This window comes from Lepisma saccharinum, chromosome 24 (assembly GCF_977018435.1).
Source record: "Lepisma saccharinum chromosome 24, izLepSacc3.1, whole genome shotgun sequence".
Classification (NCBI taxonomy): domain Eukaryota; kingdom Metazoa; phylum Arthropoda; class Insecta; order Zygentoma; family Lepismatidae; genus Lepisma; species Lepisma saccharinum.
The window spans coordinates 52,308,160-52,330,224 of NC_139252.1; the positions used below are offsets into that span (position 1 = coordinate 52,308,160).

A 22,065-nucleotide genomic window follows, 5' to 3' on the forward strand; every position below is an offset into this window, starting at 1 on the left:
GCGATTATTTACATTAATTCCTGCATTTTCAGTCTGTGTTGTAGAATCATAAGAATTCCGCTCAACATTTACTTGCCTGACGAAGTATTTTGGTCTGTCGAAACTTCTCTTCTTATTAGCCCTGTCATCAGAATCTGTATTATCACCGGGCAAAGATAAACTTTTATTCTTATCACTCGAATACAAATCAATAGTCCTTAATTTCTGCGTCAGTTGCTTAAGATCTGTAATGTTATGGCAGCCCACATTCTTTGAAATTGACTCAGGTAGCTGTTTCAAAATCATTCGTATTACTTCAACTTTGTTTGGAGTTTCCACAAGGTTACAATAAGCAGAGTACGTTTTTAAAGCGTATGCTTCCAATGACAAACCTGAAGCTGGGTTGTATTTTCTAGATCGTAACAATGTCAACTGACATTCTAATAACTCATTAGATGCAAACTGATCAAGAAATTTATGTACAAAGTCCTCATAAGAAATGAAACTCTTCTTTTCACTGTTGAACCAGTAAGCGCCTACATTATAAAAACACTTACGAATTATACATAATTTATACTTGGAAGGAACGCCAATTATGTTTAACATTGTAGTTAGTTGTTCGATAAATTCTCTAGCAGACTGTTTTGAAACATTTCCTCCAAAACGTGGCAATTGACTGAGTTCACTAACTCGTGAAAATCTATTAGAGCATTTATCAGACTGATTATAAGAATTCCATGTAGAATCATTATTCAGCCACATCGGGTTATAAGTACAGTTTGTTCTAGTACAAGGACTATGATTTACATTTAAGTCATCAGGAAACTGATCATGGATTAAGGAATGACATGTACTTTGACGTTGGCAACCACATACTGAAGTTTCAAGACCTGTGAAATTGTCTTTATTATCACAAGCAATATAAGTTCTAGAAGGTATGGAATTTCTGTTAGATGTAGAACAAATTTGTTTTGATGTGTCTGTAGCACATAAAGAACTAGGTGCATTATTTTCAGTATCACAAGTATGTACGTGCTTATTATCATACAGTAAAGAGTTGTTCAACGAAGAAAGACATGAATGGTTATTTAATGAACATGTACAATGGATTTTGTCAACAGTAGGATTGCTATTACTAAATTCAGTATTATCTAAAACACAATGCCGCAATGCATATGTATTCTTGCCTTGTGAAGTGGAAGCTTTAGCAAATTTATTTCTACTTTTATTGTGAGCAGATTTGCCCTTGCACAATTTGGTTACATTTTCCTTTACAGAATTCACTTCAGCATCAGATGTATCATAGCCAGAAGAACCTGTATGAAATGTTTCGCATTTATTGTGTTCACTAAAAACAACATGCTTTAATTTAGAATTTAATCTTGTATCAGTTTGGCATGCTATGTGCCTATGTTCATTAATAAGTGCATCAACATTACTTAGTTCTTTATCTGGTTGTAGAACGTCTCTAACCATACTAGTACAAATAACATCGCTTTGCTCTAAGTTAATGCATTTTTCATTTAAATCCTTAAGCATAGAATCAAATTCTTGCAACTTTACCTGCGTAGTATTCATATTTGTTTGTAGTGTACTTATAGAAGTTTCATGTTGGCACAACTGGTTTGATACATGTTGTTTTAACTCATCATCATGATGGTCTAGTTTTGATTCAAGATCACTGACTTTCGAATTTAATAAAGTTACTTCATCATTTATACGTTCATTTAGTAACCTATTAGCTGATTGACAAGAATCAGAAACCTGCTGCAACTTATATTCTACATGTTGGAGTCCTTCGTTCAGTTTTTCAGTACTTTGCTGCAAGCTAACCAATTTTGTGCCCCAAACTTCACAGTTTGTTTGTAAACTTTCGTGCAGCGTTTCAGTGTTCTGATCAAGTCTATCTTGTAACCTATTCTCCAAAGCTTCTGTGTTCTGATCAAGTCTATCTTGTAACCTATTCTCCAGCATTTTGGTATTCTGGAGCAACTTGTCTTGCAACCTATTCTCCAGCGTTTCGGTATTCTGGAGCAACTTGTCTTGCAACCTATTTTCATGTTGGGCCAAACTCAAGTGAAAAGCAGATAAAATTTGGTCAATATTGGGATTTACCGTATCCAAGTATGATTTTAAAGTGAATGGATTGAATTCTGGATTGCATGTCTTACAGTAATAGTCTTCTTTCATAGAGCTGAATATTACCCAGTGAATAACTGTAAGACCTCTACAATTTACATGTTCCCATTTCTTGCATGACGTGCATTCAATCATGCGAGTGTCAGAAAATCTGTCCTTACAACAGATTAAATCCTCCATTTGCTTACCAGAAATGTCCTCTTCGTTGCTTACTTCAACAACATCACTGAGATCCGGTTGAAGACACACGCTACTTCGAAGGACGTAAGGCACTTCTCTTTTCTTCATTATTACATTATCAGTTCAGTTCTTATTAACTCACAATTTTCGAATCCTGGCTCTAGGTCGCCAATTTATTGCAACTGTCCCCAGTGTGGAGCAATTTGTTGCAATATTTTAAATAAAATTAACTTTTCAAATGTTACTTATCACATTAGTATATTCACCAATTTTTACAGTCACTATAGTAACGAATAACAAACAAAATAACATCAAAATTGAACAGAGTAGCACAACAGAATTTTCTTCATTCTTTTCAGATTATGCTCAAAACTAAATAACAAAATATAATTGTAAAATGTCTTTGAATTAAAGAACTGTTGCACATCCTTCATGTCGAAAAAGACAAGGAGCATTGTCTTCACCTTTGATTTTGACATCCGGGCTTTCTTTTGACGAGGGGACGAGTGGGATGTGCCATTCTGCACTTTGTCTCTTGCTTTCGGGGCCATACTTGCCTCCCGTAGCATGGTTAAAGTCTCTGTAAAGTTTTTTTTTCAATTTAACACAAAATTTCACAGCGTAGCGCTGTTCCAAAGTGCGCTCTATTTCCACAAACTGCAAATTCTGGACGCGACGTTTTTTCCGTGTACACAACACGAGCGATTGCACCTCAACCACTGCTCGCAGGCAACTGAGTGAGGCCTTGTTTTGAAGGTTAAGGTCCCCACTGCCACCTGGTGCAGCTTAGCCGAACCCTCGACCGATTCTCGCGCCGCGCTGCGGACAGTTCGGATGCTTTCAGAAAGGACCCTGTACATATATAGAGTATGTTACAATTGCATTAAAAAAAAAAATAATAATAAATAAATAAAAAAAGGTCAATCACCAGACATCTGTAAATGGTCCGGGTCCGATACCTGGTGGAGGCATAATGCACGATGATTCGGATCCCACCTTAAACTGTAGGTAGTCCTGATAAGCCTCTCTGTGCATAAAGTGGACTTAAAACAACAATTCAATTGAAATCTGCGAATTGTGACAGTCAGTCACCAAAACCAATAGGGATATAAACTATTTTTTCCCCCCAGAGTAACATGGATTTATTTAAATTTTCTGTAAGAAGCAAATAAAATATTTACTTTTCCCGTTGCCAGAGCAATAATCTTCACTCCAATATCCTGAATTTCAAAGGTGACAGGCAAATTCTCACTTTCGTGCTTCAGAACGTGGGCCATGGCTAACTCAATTTCACCAACATCTCCAACCGAACCAGTGGAAACCTGTCCGACATAAGTCACAGGAAAACCAGATCTGGAAAGAGATATAAGCATACATGCAGATAAGAATACGGCTCATAATTTTACATAAATTACACAAATTCAGGACAGCTAATTATATGAATATGAAATCTAATTTCACATAGAGACACTGATATCCCATGTGTGTATACAAATACATAATGTAACTGGATACAATAAGTATGCATTTTGTAAAAAAAAATAAAAAAAAAAAAAAAACAGTTCCTAGCATAATTTTACATTTGGTAAAGTTTTCTTACTGTTCCTCCAAATGATGTACAAACAATGAATAATCCCAGTAATAGAAGGCCTCCCCAATGTTCTAGTCACTTTGTAATCAAGGGGTCCCAGGTTTGATGCCCGGTGGAGGCACTTGTGGTTCGGATCCCACTTTAATCTGTACGTCCAGTCCTGATTAGTCTATTTTGCATAACGTGTACTTAAAACAGCCACTCAACTCAAACCAGTAATAGAAATGGGAAGATAAAACAAAAGGATATGTGTATCAATGTGGGTAGAGATTATGTTGACAAATAAGATTGGTTTAAGTCAGGATCTCACTTAGTATTTTTTAATAATCATTTGTAACCTATTTACTGACTTACCCTCATATTTGGCAGTGGCGTAGCGTTATAGTACGCCCAGCGTTCCCAGATTTAAAATTTCAAAAATGCTTAAATGCTGTGATTATAAAGTAAAACGTGACTAATTTCATATATGTTTGACCTTCATGGCATTATAATGGCTATTTTTTGTGATCCGCTTGCAACGCTCCACTCTCAACACTCGTTCTGGCATCTTTTTTCAATGCCTTTCCTGGCCGGACGCCGAGCAGGTTCGGCGTAAAAGACACTATATTCCTTGCTGCCTTTCTGGAGCGAAAGCTTCGACTTCTGCAGCACGCGCGTAAATGCTCTCTCGTACGCCAGCATACGGAGCAAAGGGCTACGCTATGTGATTGGTTCATGTGACCCTTCCTGCCTTCTGAAGCAGACGACAGCGGTAAAATTCCTACCTGGTTCTTCGCTCTTCGCGCTCATGCAACTCGTGCTATGTGATGCTACAATATGCAATATTGACTGACGTAACTTTACCAATCTCAAATATACTGTTTCTTAATGGCCACTGCATTGCATAATTTATCGCATGAACAGCGAGGTGCATTAGAAACTAAAAGATCAACACAGTTTTTGTCAAATAAGTTGGTAAAGTTCACGTGGTAGAAATTCAGCCTGTGGCTGCATTATCACTTAACCCGCAAAACTATATATTTTTTTTATTGTATTTTTCGTTATTATCTAACTACTTAATATTGTATCAATGGAAATGTTTAGCATTCATTTGAAAACTCTTAACATCGAATGGTCTCTGGACAAAATTATTTTAAAATGTTTATCAGCATTCTCAAGATGTAATAAACAGTGGTCTGAATTACTAATCGGCACTGTTACGTCAGTAGAGTGTACGATATTTGGATCATCCACTCTGCTTTGCACAGTGCACCAAGATGACAGAGGTCCCTAGTTCGAATCCCGGCATGAGGACGGGTTATCTTCAGTGTCCCTTCATCAATATCATCACTCATATTCATATTCGCAATTAACCAAAAGTGGTAGAAAAGCGAAGTAAAATAAACCAAATCAATCAGTAGTTGGATCATCCACAACAATGACGTCTATTGTTGTGCAGAGGCACTTGTGATTCAGGTAGGTTTTTAATGACTTGCGTCATGCAGAAAGATAGAAAAAAAAGAAAAAAAAAGGTAAAGTGTTCCCCTGTGCATAGCACCACGCCATGAAGGCGTATAGGGGGTGTGGGGGTAACGCCTCACACTTTCTTCATCCGGTCGTGAGTGGGGGTGATGTGATCAGCATCACGCCCCTGACCGCCTTTACCCCCCCCCCCCCCCAGGGTTTCCACCAGGTACCCATGTTATTCGATGCTGGGTGAGCACCGGGGCCGCTTCCACCGTTAGAAAAGTTCCCGGATTTGAACCGGCCGGGGATCGAACCCGGGACCTTTAGCATGGTAGTCAGACGCGTTACCGACTGAGCCACCGTGGCCAACTGCAGAAAGATATAAAAAAGGTATAAAACACCAGAGTTCAAAACATTTGTGGCATAGTGAGGCATCTAATTGTCTAGCTAAAACATGCATGGATGATGTTTTATTGAAAACCCAGCTGACTTCAGGCAAATAAACAATACCTGTGGCGACTAATACCATAAGTAAATTATTAAGCAAGAAAGAGCCGACCCTTCCTTAACTTGGCGTTCCCACCAGAAATGTCCATGCTACGCCACTGGTATTTGGTTTGCCATAACAAATGGCTTCACTCAGTAAATGTATATATAAAAAAAATACTAAATCTACTCATTCCAGGAGATAACAAAGTTTGTCCGGGAGACAACAAGACCAAGTTTGATTCCGGGAGACTCCTGGCTATTTCAGGAGGATCGGCAAGCTTAACTGCATTAGCAACTGCAATGTCCAATGGTAAGATCACATGGGTAGCCCTCTTGTAACTCACCCATGGTATCAGCTCAAAGCACTGTTGCCGACTTAGCTCATTTGTGCATTCGTTTGACTGTGAACAAACCCTGCCCCATTATGGTGCCATCACTAGCTTGACACATCCTTTACCATTGCACTATTATTTATTGTTATTAATTATCTTTTCTCTTGTACAAATGTTTATTGTTCTCTAATCTTAATTTCTGTAATTTACCTATCACTGATAATGTCAGGATAGTGAATAACCTCCATATACTTATCTTGTAAGGGCTGTTACCATGGCAATTACGAGTGTCTTTTGTCTTGACTTCGAAGTTCGGGCTCGGTTTTTGAATAGAGTGATCAAGTTGAATTATAAGAAGTTTAATTTCTCTGAGTGACATGGATTATATGTTAGGCATATATGAGGGAGAATCAAATGAAAACCACAAAAGTGCCATTAAAAATCTTTTTTCCTTTCTAGGAGTTTGAAAATTTGCAGACACAGTCCTTGACGTCTTTCCGAGCTAGTAGTACGAAGCAGTGCCGGTAGGTGGGGTTGGATGTGAGTAACAGCTGATTCATGATGGCAGCACCACTACGCAGTTGCACCAAGCAGGAACAGCATGTAGTTATTCGATTTTTATGGAGTGAAGGTGTGAAACCGGTTGATATTCATCGGAGAATGCAGACATAGTATGGGGACGCCTGTCTGTCACAACGGCAAGTCTACGATTGGTGCAAGAAATTCGCAGAAGGTACGACTATATTGACTGATGCTTCCCATCCGGGTCAGGCTCAGTGAGTTGTGACAGAGGAGTCCAGAGCTGCAGCAGATCGGCTTATTCAGGAGAACTGGCATGTCACCCTGGCTGAAATGGCTTCCTTGCTGAATATGAGCTTCGGTTCAGTACAACACATAGTGCATGATGAACTCTGCTACAGAAAAGTGTCCGCCAGGTGGGTTCCTCGACAGCTGATGCAGGAACTGAAAGTCCGTCGGGTTGATGCATGTCAAGAGCTGCTGAGGCATTATGAAGAGGAGGGTGAGGATTTTCTAGCTCACATTGTTACCGGGGATGAAAGTTGGGTGCACCATTTTCAACCGGAGATGAAACGTGCAAGCAAAGAATGGCGACATTCGTCTACCAAAGTAGTTTCGCAGCCAGCCCTCTGCAGGGAAAGTCATGTTGACTTTACTCTGGGATAAGGAAGGTCCTATTCTGGAACACTACATGCCCCCACGTACGACAGTGACTAGTGCCACCTACACCGACCTTCTCAAGAACCATTTGAAACCAGCAATACGCACAAAGCGAAGGGATTGCTGAGTGCAGGTGTTTTGCTTCAACATGATAACGCCCATCCTCATTCTGCTCGTGCAACCATGATAACCATCGATGACCTACCTTCAAGTGCCTACCACATCTACCATACTCACCAGATTTGGCACTATCTGATTTCCACATCTTTGGTTCATTAAAAGAGGGCAGAGGTTCAAGTCTGATGAAGACGTCCAATCGGCGTTGCATGAGTGGCTACACAGTCAACCGAAAGAATTTTTCTCACACAATATCGAAGCACTACCTATTCGATGGCGTAAGTGCATTGAACTGGGAGGAGACTATATAAAAAAATAATGTACAATCAAACATTATCCCTGCATTAAAATAGTGAAAAAAAAATAATTGTGATTTTCATTTGATTCTCCCTCGTAAGTATTTAGTTTGCAAAGAATTAAAAGACACTTCCTTTTTCTTAGTGCAAACTTAACTTTGATTTTTATTTGATGAACTAACAGAGAGATATTACCCCATACCCTGAGAGGGACCACGCGAATGCTTTCGAGTCATTCATGTGAACTGATTATTTGCTCTTTTAGTTAAATCATGTTCTTTTGACTAAAGAACGAGTCAAGCTCCAGCCCACATAGACCAACTCTGTACATTTTGCACATCATACTGTTATATTGGCTGTGTCGTTTCCTCCCCTATAACTTCCCCACCTACTTTTTTATAGTGGTGTGGCTGATGCGAAAATGACATGATATAGTTATCTGGCAACCCTTTACTTTCGATTTCACACAACCATTGGTGGATTATTGAGATGGGTGATGCTGCCCGATCTGGATTGTGAAAACTAAGAATTAATTGTGAATAGATTCTCTCGGGCTGTCAACCAAGTGAATTGTGGAAAACATTCCAAGCTTTCGAGAGCTAACGTCACTCTCATCTTCAAGGTTGAAGTGCAGTTCGACGCAGTGTCACCCTTCACCAAAGTGCCACTTCAAGATTCACTACAATTAGTAGAATGCCACTTCTCACCAGAAATCATCAGTCTGTTCAAACACACACTGACCTCTATGTACTTCAGCTACGGTGGACAGTACTATTAACAAACCGACGGTGTGGCAATGGGCTCCCCTCTCTCGCCTGCCATAGTTAATTCTTTCATGGAAAACTTTGAGCACGAAGCGCTGCGCACGGCATTGTTGAAACCCACCGACTTCTACAGATACGTCGACGACACCTTCATTGTCTGGCCACACGGTAAAGAAATGCTTCATCCATTCTTAGACCACCTTAAAAATCAACACCCAAATATCAAGTTCACCATGGAGACCGAGAAGAACAACAGCCTGCCGTTCCTGGATATTCTTATCAAACACAAGCCAGACGGATCCTTGGGATACAGTGTATAACGGAAACCAACTCTCACAGATTTATATCTCAATGCCAACAGTTCTCACCACCCATCTCAACGAGCTACAGTACACTCTACTTTATTTCACCGGGCCATCTCCATCAGTGACGCAGAGCATCAGAAGAAATACAGCATCTTTGCACGGCTTTCAAACAGAATGGGTACTCGGAACACAACTTCAACAAAACATTAAAACGAGTACTGTCCAAGAAGACCAGCACATCAGGTAATACGGACACATCGGGAAATCTGGACACACCAGGGAATACAGACACACTGGGGAATTCAGACACACCCGGGAATCGAGACACACCTGGGAATCCAGACACATCAGGGAACACGGACACTCCAGGAAACCCGAACAAAGCTGACCAGAAGATAAGCATCCTGCCATACACCGGAAATCTCTCCGGAGTTATCACCCGAATTCTAAAGAAACATAACATAAAAACCATTCACAAACCACCTCCGAAGATCAGAAGCCTACTACGCAACCCCAAGGATGAGTTACGACTCAAAACACCGGGAGTCTACCGTATTATCTGCAAATGCGGCAAAGCATACATTGGGCAGATGGTTGGGACAATAGAAGAGCGCTGTAAAGAACACCAAAGCAACATCAAGAACTTCCATCCTGAAAAATCAAGTCTAGCAGAACATTCAATCAATGAGAGACATAGACCAGATTTCAGCATACAGAAACCATAGCCAAAACTTCAAACTACTCGGACCACATCATCAAGGAAGCAATAGCCATTCATGAAGAAAAATATATTCTTATTCGCGACACGGGGCTCAAACTTGACCCAGCTTAGTTAGCATCAGTTAACCAGAAGCGCGCACCCAGCACACACACCACCCGAATGGTCCGCCATCTTCACCGGGATCCCTCCTCCACGAACGTATATACACCAGGTTGGCTCTCAGAACTGCACTTCAACCCTGAAGATGAGAGGTTAGCTCTCAAAAGCTTGGAATATTTTCCACAACTCACCTGGTTGATAGCCCGAGAGAATCTATTCATCATTCGTCGCCAGGAAAGCTTCAAGTCTTACTTTAAGAATTAACTCTCATCACTTTAAAGTTTAAGGTAATAGCAGTGCCCTCCCACCTCTTTTGACACCTAAAAATACCCTAGGTGGCATTTTAACCAGCTTTCCTAAATCTAGCTCCTTGAAAGTCAACTTTAGCTCCATTTGAGGTGAAATTTAGCTCTTGTATGTGCATCATATTTGGGAACACTGCCAGGACAGCCATAGGAGCCAAGGAGAAATACATTATTATTTTATTTGTTCTCATGGGAATATCAAACTTACAATGGCATAGAAAAATATATCAATGGAAAGAGGATAGATTGAAGATGTGATTGGCAGGCAGAAAAGTCGAAACTTCTGTAACTTGAAGTTGCTGCATTTTTCCTCCATAAAGAATACATGGGATTCTGAAAATTCTTGTTCCATCAAATTTTTCAAATATTGCATCTAGCTTAATAATCAACATAACATTTCTGCTTGCAACATGGGAGAAATTTGTACTCTCCTGTAGGCCATTTCTTTTTTTTAGTAGCAATGCCCATTCAGACAATATTGTTAAATGCAAAACTGGTGTGAAACTGTCACTCTTCACCTTAAGAACACAACTTCTCACAAACACATGGTGTAATGGGTTTAAAAGGTAAGAAAAAACAATACAAAATGCAGCCATGAGACAACTACAAAAAATCTTGGCAGTGAAAAATAAACCCTTGTACCAGACGATGTTACCTTGTTGTTAAGGGTGACTTTTGAGCAGCATTGTTGGTAATTGTAGCATCATCACTTGCAGCCTCCAATTTCTTCGCTTTGCATGCGTATCTCTTCTGCAACTCATCAATGTTGACGTGGATTTTGGTCAGTAGACTCACCACGGGCGGATAGAGCCTGCCAGCCTTCGAGTGGCCCTGAGGAAATAGAATAATTATTAAGCATCAAGTTTAAACAAGTTATGGCTTGTGTGTATGAGACACACGTAGGCATCTCGATTTTCATTTATTTCACCCTAAACTCCTTTCAGTGTTAATTTTTAAAACTAATTTAATTTAACAGGCACGAAAGCAGTGGATCTGGTTGTACCTCATGATTAGGGCCACATGTTTATGGTGAATAAAAGATCAAGATATCAGTACAAACACTCAAACATTACATAAAATTGCATTTTGGTGTTAAAATGGTGAATACAACCCTAAATTTCATTTAAAAACTACACTTATTCCACAAAATAAACATTTCGCTTCTAATAGCACATTTATTATTCTTTAGTAAATGGGTCCATTTTTGCTTCTAAAGTATTTACAACAGAATAAATTTTTTTTTGTGGATTGCATAACTCACAGGATGATTCCAGGCTGTCCTGGAAAAAAGCACTGAAGTCAAAAGTGCAATTTTAAAAGACAGCATCAATCTGGAAATTATTGTTTTTAATTACATTAAGGTTTAAATGTTTGCGAATGCATATAATTTGCATACTTCACCAACAAAAATTATTCAGATCTGTAGCCAAGCATGTAGCCAGGGGGAGGGCTAAGGGGGCTGAAACTGGCCACCCTCCAAAATCCTACAAACATCTAATTTAAATAGTGTATAGTGGTAATTAATATTACTTCCTTAGCAGGATTAAACAGTAGATCGAAAAAATAGTGTACAATAGATTAACCAGGCTATATTTTTATTTTCTACCATTTAATCCAAATAATAAATGAATCCACAGCTCTCAAAACATGCAGTTTTCTTTGTGAGAGGTCACATAATATAAACTTTATGAGTAAAATTTGGCCCTAGCTATTAAAGCCTCTTTTTCTAATGGAATGTATAAAAGTTAATAATAAAATACAATAACTATGATTTTCAGTACACTAACTGTACAAAATGTAGGAAAAATAATGGACAACACTTGTGTTGGATATTCACTCATACGGTGGATCGAGTAGCAAAGTTTCTTCATTTATATAATAATAATAATTTGGATTCATATTTGTTGATTTCTAAATAACTTAAAATAGTTATTATTGTAAAATGACAATTATAACGGTGGTAATAATCATTATTGTCATTATTATTTCTACTAATAAAGTTTTATCAGTGAGTGGCCTGCACCCCTCTACAAATATTTCTGGTGACGCCTGTGCTGATAAGGGCCTGAAATAAAATTCTGGCTATGGGCCTCTTTGTAGCCTATATGCTTCACAGACAACTGTAGTCGAACTTTGCTACATTTATAAGGCCTCACACATGTAACACATTTTCGTTAATGCTTTTCTTGTATTCAGGCTATGTCATCATTCTCAAGATTTTTAATTTGTTAGCACACAGCACAAAGTACAGGGTGAGCATAAAGTCTTTCCCTGATTATGAATATTTATATCTCACGGTAGATAGGCAAATAGAACCTATGGCAATAAGTAGTGCAATACATCAAGTTCTTTTTTCCATTTCTTTCTTTTGTCTGATTCTTATTCTCTTGTCCGATTTCTTCTTCTCTTGTGTTTCAGGTAGCGTAATTTTCAGATGAAGCGACGTTTCACATATCCGGGAAAGTAAACAGACATAATGTCCGGATATTGTGGGTCGGAGAACCCACATGTCGTGTTACAGCACATAAGGGACAGCCCAAAAGTGAATGTTTGGTGTGGCTTAATGCACAACAAAATTATTGGACCATTCTTTTTCATTGAGCCTACCATTACGTCAACAGTTTACCTGGAAATGTTGAAACTTTACGTTGCGCCTCAGTTACAGGAATTTCAACCGTGGGTAGTGTTTCAACAAGATGGTGCACCGCCACACTGGGAGTTCACTGTTCACCAGTTCTTGCATGACACCCTTCCAGACAGATGGATCGGTAGAGACGGTCCCATATCATGGCCACCATGTTCGCCGGACATAACCCATCTTGACTTTTTTTAATGGGGTTACGTTAAGGACACAGTGTTTAGCAGGGTTGTGACCGATTAATCGGTACTCTATCGGTATCGGCCGATATAGGAATATCGGTGTATCGGTAAAATTACCGATTATTTTATCGATCCGATATATAAATTATTATCTGATAATTTAGTGCAAAATTCTGCCATTTTGTTGTAATTTTTATGGATAATATCCATGCCCTACTTTCTAAAAATGTAAATGTCTAAATATGCAATTTCTTCTGCACTGCAGTCACCTTGAAACACACATTTATTAAGGAGATCAATGAACATTTCAGGTTCTTCAAGGACCATTTCTAATTTTATATCGGATCGGTAGAATATCGGTTATCGGTATCGGTAAATTTTATATCGGTACTTTATCGGTATCGGCCATAATTTCATATTGACCCATCCCTAGTGTTTAGTTCACCAGTTCCTGATATGCAAACTCTTCAGACACGAATACGGGATGCTATAGAGACGGTGATGGAAGAGATGTTGGCAAAGAGAAATTGAGTATCGCCTAGACGTTCTAAGGGCAACAAAGGGAGCACATGTCGAAGTGTACTGAAGTGCACTGATAACAAAATATTATGAGTTAAGCTACCATTTCCAACAAACCGCATATCTGTATCTAGCATAGTTCTTTAGCAATAAAAGTTTGTAATCAGGGAAAGACTTTATGCTCACCCTGTACTTCATAATTCTATGAAATCAGTTCATTATGAATATTTTAATCCAAAAGCATGTCTAGAACCTCATGTGTTACATGTGAATGTCACACACGTAGCACTGGAAGAATAATATTAATAACAATGGCAAAACAGACTCTGAGAGACAAGGCTTACTTACCGACTGGCAGCCTTACTCCCCCGTGCCGAGGTGGAAGATCATCCAACAAGTTATAGGGTCACCTGTGGTCAGCATGATGAACCCTAGGTCGTTGCTGTAGTTTTTCTATGACCAGGTTATGCTACTCATTTGTAGCTCCTTAATTTCCTCAAGATGGTGGGTGGCCATCGGTCCAATACACAGGCCGATATCTCAGGAGAAGAGTTGTTATGCTTCCCCCAGAGTCTCGAATCTGGGCACATCCCATAGCCGGAGCCCAAAGCATGGTTCCTTAGACTGCACAGCCACAGTGCGGAAATGCCCTATTATTATTATGATGATTATTATTATTTACATAACATGAAATTTTCCCATCCCCATGTAGACCACGCTTGGTTGGAGGTTGAAAACAATATCATTGTATGGTCATCAATCGCATGATTATTGTTCATACTTTCTGAGAAGAAATATAATTTCAAACGTGAAGTTTTGTACATCATAAAAATAAAGAAAACAAGGCATTCATAAGAAAAACATATATCGCCGAAACTATTGACAGTATGGTTACGAGTCATCACGTTTCTTAAGTAAAGACCAGGCTTCAAATCAGCATCTCACCTTAATTATACTCAAGGCTATTGGCTTCCCCTCTGCATGCTTCATTATGGAAGACAACTTCCCCCTATGACTCGACGTCACTAGATTTCCATTCAATTCGTCCATCACGTCACCTACTTCTATTTTGTCCTGAAAACAAATAAGAAGAAAACTTGTTGATGTAGCTGCAAGAAAGGCACAGAGAAATTCCATAACTATCAGAATATTAGCAAAAATATTTACAACAAAAGTTTTAACTTTCCTATGGAAATACATTTTTATTATTATATAATATTATATTATATAACAATATTACTAAATTGTTCAGGTATTAGAATGAGTAATTAGTATCAGGTTATCCTTAATACATGCATGAACTGGCAAGAATTAAAATAGTTTACTCACGTCTTCTGCAGCAACCCCATTTGGTTCGGTAAACACAACAATGCCTCTTCCTCTAACAAAGCTGAAACAAAAAGGACTCAGATTAATACCACATTATTTTGAATTTGCAGGGAATTTCAACATGAATTCCCTATCAATTTATACGTGCTTCCAGAACTGTGAGCGACATTGCCTTGTCACCCCGAGTCTACAAAAAGTGAAACGATGTGAGGTGCATGTCTGTCTTGCACATCTTCTAACCATACAATTTTGTTGTTGTCTTAAGTCCACTTTTATGCACAGAAAGGCTAATCGAGACTGGACCTACAGTTTAAAGTGAGATCTGAACCACTATGTGCCACCACCAAGTATCAAACCCAGGACACCTTGATTACAAGGCAACGACACGACCACTCCAACATCAGGGAGGCCCATGCTGACCATACGAGTACATACAAACTGTTTCTCAAGTGCGCAGCATTCAACAGCAATTCAGCTGCCTGGCAAATGTGTATGGTGTAAATAGAAATGTTCTTAGACCATGGTTAGGAGCTGTTTTGCTTAAATATTCAGAAATTCCCACATTGTCATGCAGCATGAGGAACCATATTGTCATTACAACGAATGTATAGAGTGCAGTGATAACTACCTATAAGTCTACATTTACATGCATTATACACACATAATCTACATGTAGATTACATCAGATTATAATTACACAGTCAATGCTGACAATGTAAACTACACAAAAAAATTGCCTCCCCGATGGCGTAGTAGTAACATCACCACCTTGTAATCAAGGGGTCCATGGTTCGATACCCAGTGGAGGCACATGGCACAGTGGTTCGGAGACCACTTTAAACTGTAGGTCCAGTTCCAATTAGTCTTCTTGTGCATAAAATGGACTTAATTACAACAACAAAAAATTCTCGTAATCTCTTCTACAGGGACAGAAACTAGTCAAAGGATCAAAATTACCAACTTAACAGATAAAAAAATGAAATACTGACTATTTACTTAACCTCTAGTTTACCAAATATCTCCAACGAGATATTTACCTGTAACCCCTCGGGGACCAAATATCTCGATCAAGATATGTTGACATATTCGTAGTTTTTACGTCATAATGTCGCTATTGCAATTTTCTTCTTTTATATTGTTGTTAACACATATATAAGGACTCTTGCATGTCTTAGTGTTCCAAAAAAAAAAAAAAAAGGCAGGGAAAATGGAGGCTTCTTTTGTTGGCTATATTTGAAGAAAAAGCCACTGTCTTAGTTTACACAGCTTTGACCCATTCACAAACCTCCATCTTCCTGATGGTGTAACCTGAGTATTGGAGTGTGAGACGCACCCTATTTTTCAGACCTATTTTTAAAGGCAAAAAAGTGTATCTTACATACGATAATTTCTTCGCCCCTTCATTCAATCCTTCACGTCCTCTCCACGTTAACCTAATACTACAGGTAACAACCTTGCACAGATAAAGCGTGGATTTACTCACCCTATACAAATGCCCAGTGACCGACAGGGAACAAATTCATGGTGAACGTAAGTTCCGAGCTGCCACGTCTCATCCAAGAACAACGCGTTCTTCAGTTTCAAACTGAAAGGAATCTTGCTGCACTGGTAGATGGCCGACAGGAATATCTCTCCCAGAATCTCACTGCCTAGGATGGGCTGCCCTCGGTCGTACACGGACAACGGGCGTACTGCTCGAACCTGCAAGAGTGCACATTATTATACTCATTGGCAATAAATGGACATGGGTATTTTATAGGGCTGAGACAATACCAATGTGCTGGTATCAATATTAGAAAGTAATGGGTGGAATTCATTTATCGGTACCAGCTGATACTTTTCCGGCATTTCGGTCCCTCACGGTCTATTTGTCCTAGAAATTATGCAAAATTCAATGTTACTCTTTGGGCTCGTTCCGAAAGTTGCACGAGTTTAACGCATTAAACGAGTTATGGTAACTGGCTGTCCCATAAGTGCTTCCGTGCGTTTCGTGAGTTTCATTACGCTGTCCCAAAAGTCGCATTCCATGCAAGAACGAGATTCACCAAATGCACGGGCCAGAAGGCTGGTTTGTTCGGTGAGAATCGTCTGCTGCCTGCAGACAACTTGCGTGCATAATGGCTTCAAACTGCACTAGTTCGGAAAATGTATTATAATTTTAACAGAGAGCGATATGAAGCAACATGCACAAAATGAGTGTGCCTTAACCATTCTTCGAATGTGATTAAAATGAGTAACAGTGTCCACAGTAGAGTTTATTTTTGCCATAAGGAAATTCCTTCCACTGGATGCCATGCAGAAACTTTCTCTAAACAAAACGCTGCGCCTACGCTTGCGCTTTCGCTTAGAGTGTCCCATAAGTCTGTAAAATAACTGGTTTCACCAGATTCACGAGCCCAGTTATTTTCGTTGAATGCGTTCATTTCGTTAAGACTTTCGGAACGCACCCTTTATTTTGCACCAGTTCTGTGTGAAAAAAACTGAATTTCGTGAAAACATAATATGTAATGTAATATTCTGTGTAAAGCTGGCACACTTATCGATGTTCAATTTCTATCTTTCTCTCTGTCTCTTTTTTCTCTTTTTTTTTTGCCGGCCACCGTGGTGAAGTCGTTAGCACATCGTGCTACGATGCCAGGGGTCCCGGGTTCGAATTCCAGCCTAGGCATGGATGTTTGCGAGTGTCCATTCACCAATTTCATCATATCATCAATCATCCCCATCTTCGCAAATTAGCCAAAAGTAGCACAAGAAGCAACGTAAAATAAAGCAAATCAATCAATCTTTTTTTGTTGATATTGTTCAGGATTTGTGATTGTTCGATTAAGTTGTAATAAAATTCTCTGCTTCTTTATTAATACAACAGAATCTATACAAAATTATCACAAAGTCTATTGGAATCAGAAAATTCCCTCTTTCACCACATCAATAGCTAATGCTGCCTCCGTGGCAGAGTGGTTAGTGCAGCATGCTATGATGCTAAGGGTGGCGGGTTCAAATCCCAGCCTGGACATAGGTGTGCCTTTTTCAATTTCATTGGATCATCGCTCATCCTCATCTTCGCAATTAGCCAAAAGTGGCAGAAAATAAAACAAATCAATCAACTAGTTAATGCTATATAAACATCCAAGATCTAAGAAAAACCTTGCACAAAACACACAAGCAGCAGCCATAAACCAAGAGAGATCAACTTACGATGGCCTCAATAGGAACATGGAGGCATCTGTTCACAAGGCAAGCCCTGATAAGAAGTCGCGTCCTTCCTCGAGGGGTGGCAACCTTCCCACAACTCCTGGCAGTCTCCACACAGGAGATGTAGTTGAATGTGGCTCTGCAAGGCAAAATTAAAACATGTAGGTTTCTTAAAATGTAAAGACATTGCAATTTATCAATTGGGATCACAGATAGTCCTGCAATCAGATGAGTTCAGCAAGCTAGACAACTGCAATATCTACTTCTAAAAGTAGCATGCAGTCTGCAGATGAAACTGGTCAATGCAACAACTAATATAGAAGCTGTGAAGGGGAAAACTATGTAGAATAAATATATCTTGGAAAGATTGATTGTTTTAAGTCCACCTTATGCGCAGGAAGGCTAATCAGGACTGGACCTACAGTTCAAAGAGGGATCTGAACCACTGGTCTCCACCAGGTATCAAACCAGAGACCCCTTGATTACAAGGCAACGGCGTTACTTCTACGCTATCGAGCAGGTATGTTTATGAAAGAATTTTAAAAAGTAGACACTATTCTCGGAAAGGGGTAAATATGGTATATCTTCTTTGGTTATACATTAAATTAAATTTGAGTAATTAAAATCAATTTTGAATTTGTTTTCAAATTCAGCTTCATAATATTGTGTGCTCAATCAAAATATTTATTGTAAATTTACAAAAAAAAATATTTACAAAGCTAGGTCTCATGAGAAATATATACTTAGCATTTGTTAATGCAAATTGTATTATACAAATCATACGTCGAATCATGCTCTTTGTTGTTTAAAGCAGACGAGATATTCAGTGTGCATGGTCTTGAAGTGAAACAATGAACTTCTCTCTTGTTGCAATTCAAACCAACAATTTCTAAGTATAATTTATTTATCTTGAATACAAAGAATGATGTCAGGCTACGCCGAGGAAAACTGAAGTCATCCCCACAACAACTTCATCCCAAGCAGCATACATCTCCAAGGATGGCACCATCTTGCAAGATCTTAAGCAGACAAATGAATACAAGTTTCCTCGACTTGATCCAACTTCGAGATGGCTGTAAGCTGTCTGATTCGCCACACATTCTTACTCTGCAAGGTGTGAAGTCAACTTCTGGCGCCCCCAGATGCTAAGATGACTTGAAGTTGTCTTGCTTGACATACAGGTCAGAGGATAGCAAACATAGTTAAACTTTGGGGTCATAGTAATATCAGGAATGTATATTTCATTATTGTATTTTCTTGAAAAACAACGGCATGGTTGGAAACACTGACAGGGATTTACGTCATCCAACGTATTCAACATCCGGCTACGGCAATTGTTCGTCGGATATATATTTCTCTTCAAAAATACATGAATTTCCGGTCGAATAGATTCAACAATGAAAGAAAATACCTTCACGGCGGACTTTGAAAATGCCACAGAAACTCATTTCCGTAATTACTTTCTTCTGTAAAATTGAAGAAATACGTTTTGCAGAGATGAAACAGTTACCAAAGTTTCAATGTGTTCTTTTGCTATTTGATTGTGCACACAACCAGTTTTCACAAATAAAATGCAGCGAAAGTACTCCAAGATGGTAAGTTTTAACTTAACACAGGCCATATTTTGGAATCAAATATCTCTGTTATTTGTTTCCTGCATGATAGAACCAATTTTATATTACGCAAAACATCAAAATCTCTAAATTAAAACAAAAGTCAGTGCAGTGGGTCAATGCCCCTCCCTTCCCCCTCTGTTCCCTTGCAAGACGTGTGGTATCAAAGTGAAGTTACATAAAGTAAGAATGGATGAAATCGTTACGGCTCGAACACAATTACTTACCCATACTTCTTATCAGCCACTTGTTCCAGCCAGTACCAACACTCCGGCTTCCTGCCTCCGGCGTGGATGGTCGAGAGGCCCTTCTGGAGGATGCTCTCAATGCTTTGGCAGAACGGGAGCAGATGGAGATTCTCATCTGTGATATCCCCACTCTCGGCATCGGTTACCAAGGATATGATGTGTCCTGCAGAAAAATGCAAAAATTTGGTTAAGTTGACTAACTTCCAAGATGAAATATGAAGGCTTCAAAATATTTTTAAAAAGTGAAATTCCAATTTCTTATGTCATGTTTGGGTAACATTCAAGTGGAACCCTGATTATAAGTTGCTTTACATTATACATTTCTCAGTAGAATGCAGAGGACCAAAGGTTTGATTGCCGGGATAGAAAGTTTCACACAGCCTCAAATATGAGGGGGTCACTAATAGGTCACAAACGCATGTGGGACAGCTGAAAATAGTAGTGAGTAGTTTCCAAAGGTGTCATTAGGTGGCAGCACAATCCAGATTGACGATATTCAATTAGCAGTTGCTAGATAGCAGACACATGCATGGGCAGCTCATTTTTAAAATTGCGCCCATGTTCGAGGAGTGTACTTTGGAAGAGTAGCGTGCTGTTGTGCATTTTTGTGGGCAAAATGACTTCCTGCAAATGATATTCACAAGGAAATGCTTTCTGCTTACGGTAAGAAGTGTTCACCAAGAAAAGCGGTGCACAACTGGGGCGATAAATTCTCACAAGGATGGTGAAATGTTGCTGACGAAGACCAACCTGCTCATCCTGCTCAGAGTGTGCAAGAACCAACAGCCTGATAGGTATAGGAGAAGATTCGAGCTGACAGGCAGAGCAACTGAAGAAAAGACACAACACCTAAAGCCGTACACATGAATAACTGAGAAAGAACAGTTTTTCTATGAAAAAAATGTTGTGTGGAATCTGGTACAGGAACACAAAAATTCCAAGAAAAAAGCAAAAATGAAGTGGTAGTTGTAATGAGCCCTATGCAAATGTAAGTTCAGAATGAATAGGAATTGGGTCCAAATACATCTTTAATAAACTTATATACAAAGAGAAACTACGTTACCCAAACATACGCTAATTGAATCAATATTAATCAAACTTAATCTAAAAAGATATGTCACACATTATGTGTGAACCAATACATGCATCTCACAGGACAAAATACAAACATTCACTCGATTCTTGTAAGTCATACTATATTCTCGTCTTTGCAACTAACCTAGATAAAAACCTTCAACAAAATACGAATAAAAATACAATAAGTATTGAATACATTCGCAATTGATAATTCTGTTGGAAATTGCTTTTCGGCACCTGCACATTCAAGAAAGAGTATGTTAGTAAAAAGTTTTTTTTAAGAAAAAATGAAGTAAAGACTTAAAAAACGTATATTTTCCTCAGCACACGCAGACTGACTAACCTTTTACTTCTTTTAGAAGTGGATCTCGCACGGACATTGTATGCACAAAGATATAATTCTCCTTGTTCTACTAATATTGCACTATACAGATTTACATGTCTGTGCCTGGAAAAATAAACGTATTCCTCCAGTACAATACAAAATATTTTACACGGTATTCACATCATCTTTAACATAGACCGTAACAGGTGACAACCATAACTAATCATAACACAGATGACACCAGAACAAAATATTTTTTGTTACGTACAGCGTAACTTGACAAGTAAGTATCTGATGCTGTCGAATTGTAGACATAATAATGAACATCTTTCTTCTAGAGATATATACTTAAAATTTCCATATCATATTTAATTTCTCCGGAACACTGTCGTATGAGTGAATTATCTCAATTTCGTTCCCAGAAAAAGGAGAACAATCATGTTGTATATTTTGGTCTTAAGACTTGTTTATCACTCTCGTATTCGTTCGCAATGTTGGCAACTAACGCTTATTTATAGTAAATCTCGTGTTAAGTAAGTATCAAATAGATACACCGATTTTTGCTTTACTAGATGCACCATCAGCATCACACGATCAGTCTTGCAGGATGAAGGGAATTTGGACCGAATTTTAAGCGAAAAGGGTAGAGGAAAAGATGGTGAAAATTATACCAACATTTCAGGGAAGTTCGAAAACATTTATTAGGTAGGTTCCAGACTCGTGGCCATAATGTTTTGTTGTTACTTCTTATTTCCACTCCTTTAAGAAATAAACCTATATGTCTATTTATATTTTCTTTATTTTATGTCGCTTTTCTACATCTTCGGTAAAAAGCGACGATGAATAATATGACGAAAGAACATATTCCCGTTGGCAACACTGATCCTTCCTGCGAAAATTTGAAGTAAACAAAACAAACCTCTCCGAACGCAGATTAGAAGTGGGTGTGGCCATAATGTTTTGTTGTTACTTCTTATTTCCACTCCTTTAAGAAATAAAC

The 22,065-nt window shown here is 38.8% G+C and overlaps 1 protein-coding gene across 2 annotated transcripts in view; it reads right to left on the reverse strand.

The window, feature by feature from the left end:
* LOC145978055 (uncharacterized) overlaps positions 1-21,293 on the reverse strand; it is a 44,206-nt gene extending 22,913 nt beyond the window's left edge. For both annotated transcript variants that reach the window (XM_083110465.1, XM_083110464.1), the window contains exons 1-8: positions 21,084-21,293; positions 19,643-19,826; positions 17,806-17,941; positions 16,094-16,311; positions 14,611-14,671; positions 14,227-14,355; positions 10,598-10,773; positions 3,480-3,651 (exon numbers count right to left, since the gene is read on the reverse strand). In XM_083110465.1, the coding sequence (XP_082966591.1) occupies positions 3,480-3,651; positions 10,598-10,773; positions 14,227-14,355; positions 14,611-14,671; positions 16,094-16,311; positions 17,806-17,941; positions 19,643-19,826; positions 21,084-21,120 (1,113 nt within the window). In that variant the 5' untranslated portion in view covers positions 21,121-21,293. The remainder of the gene's footprint in view (positions 1-3,479; positions 3,652-10,597; positions 10,774-14,226; positions 14,356-14,610; positions 14,672-16,093; positions 16,312-17,805; positions 17,942-19,642; positions 19,827-21,083) is intronic.
* Positions 21,294-22,065: the final 772 nt, after the last annotated feature.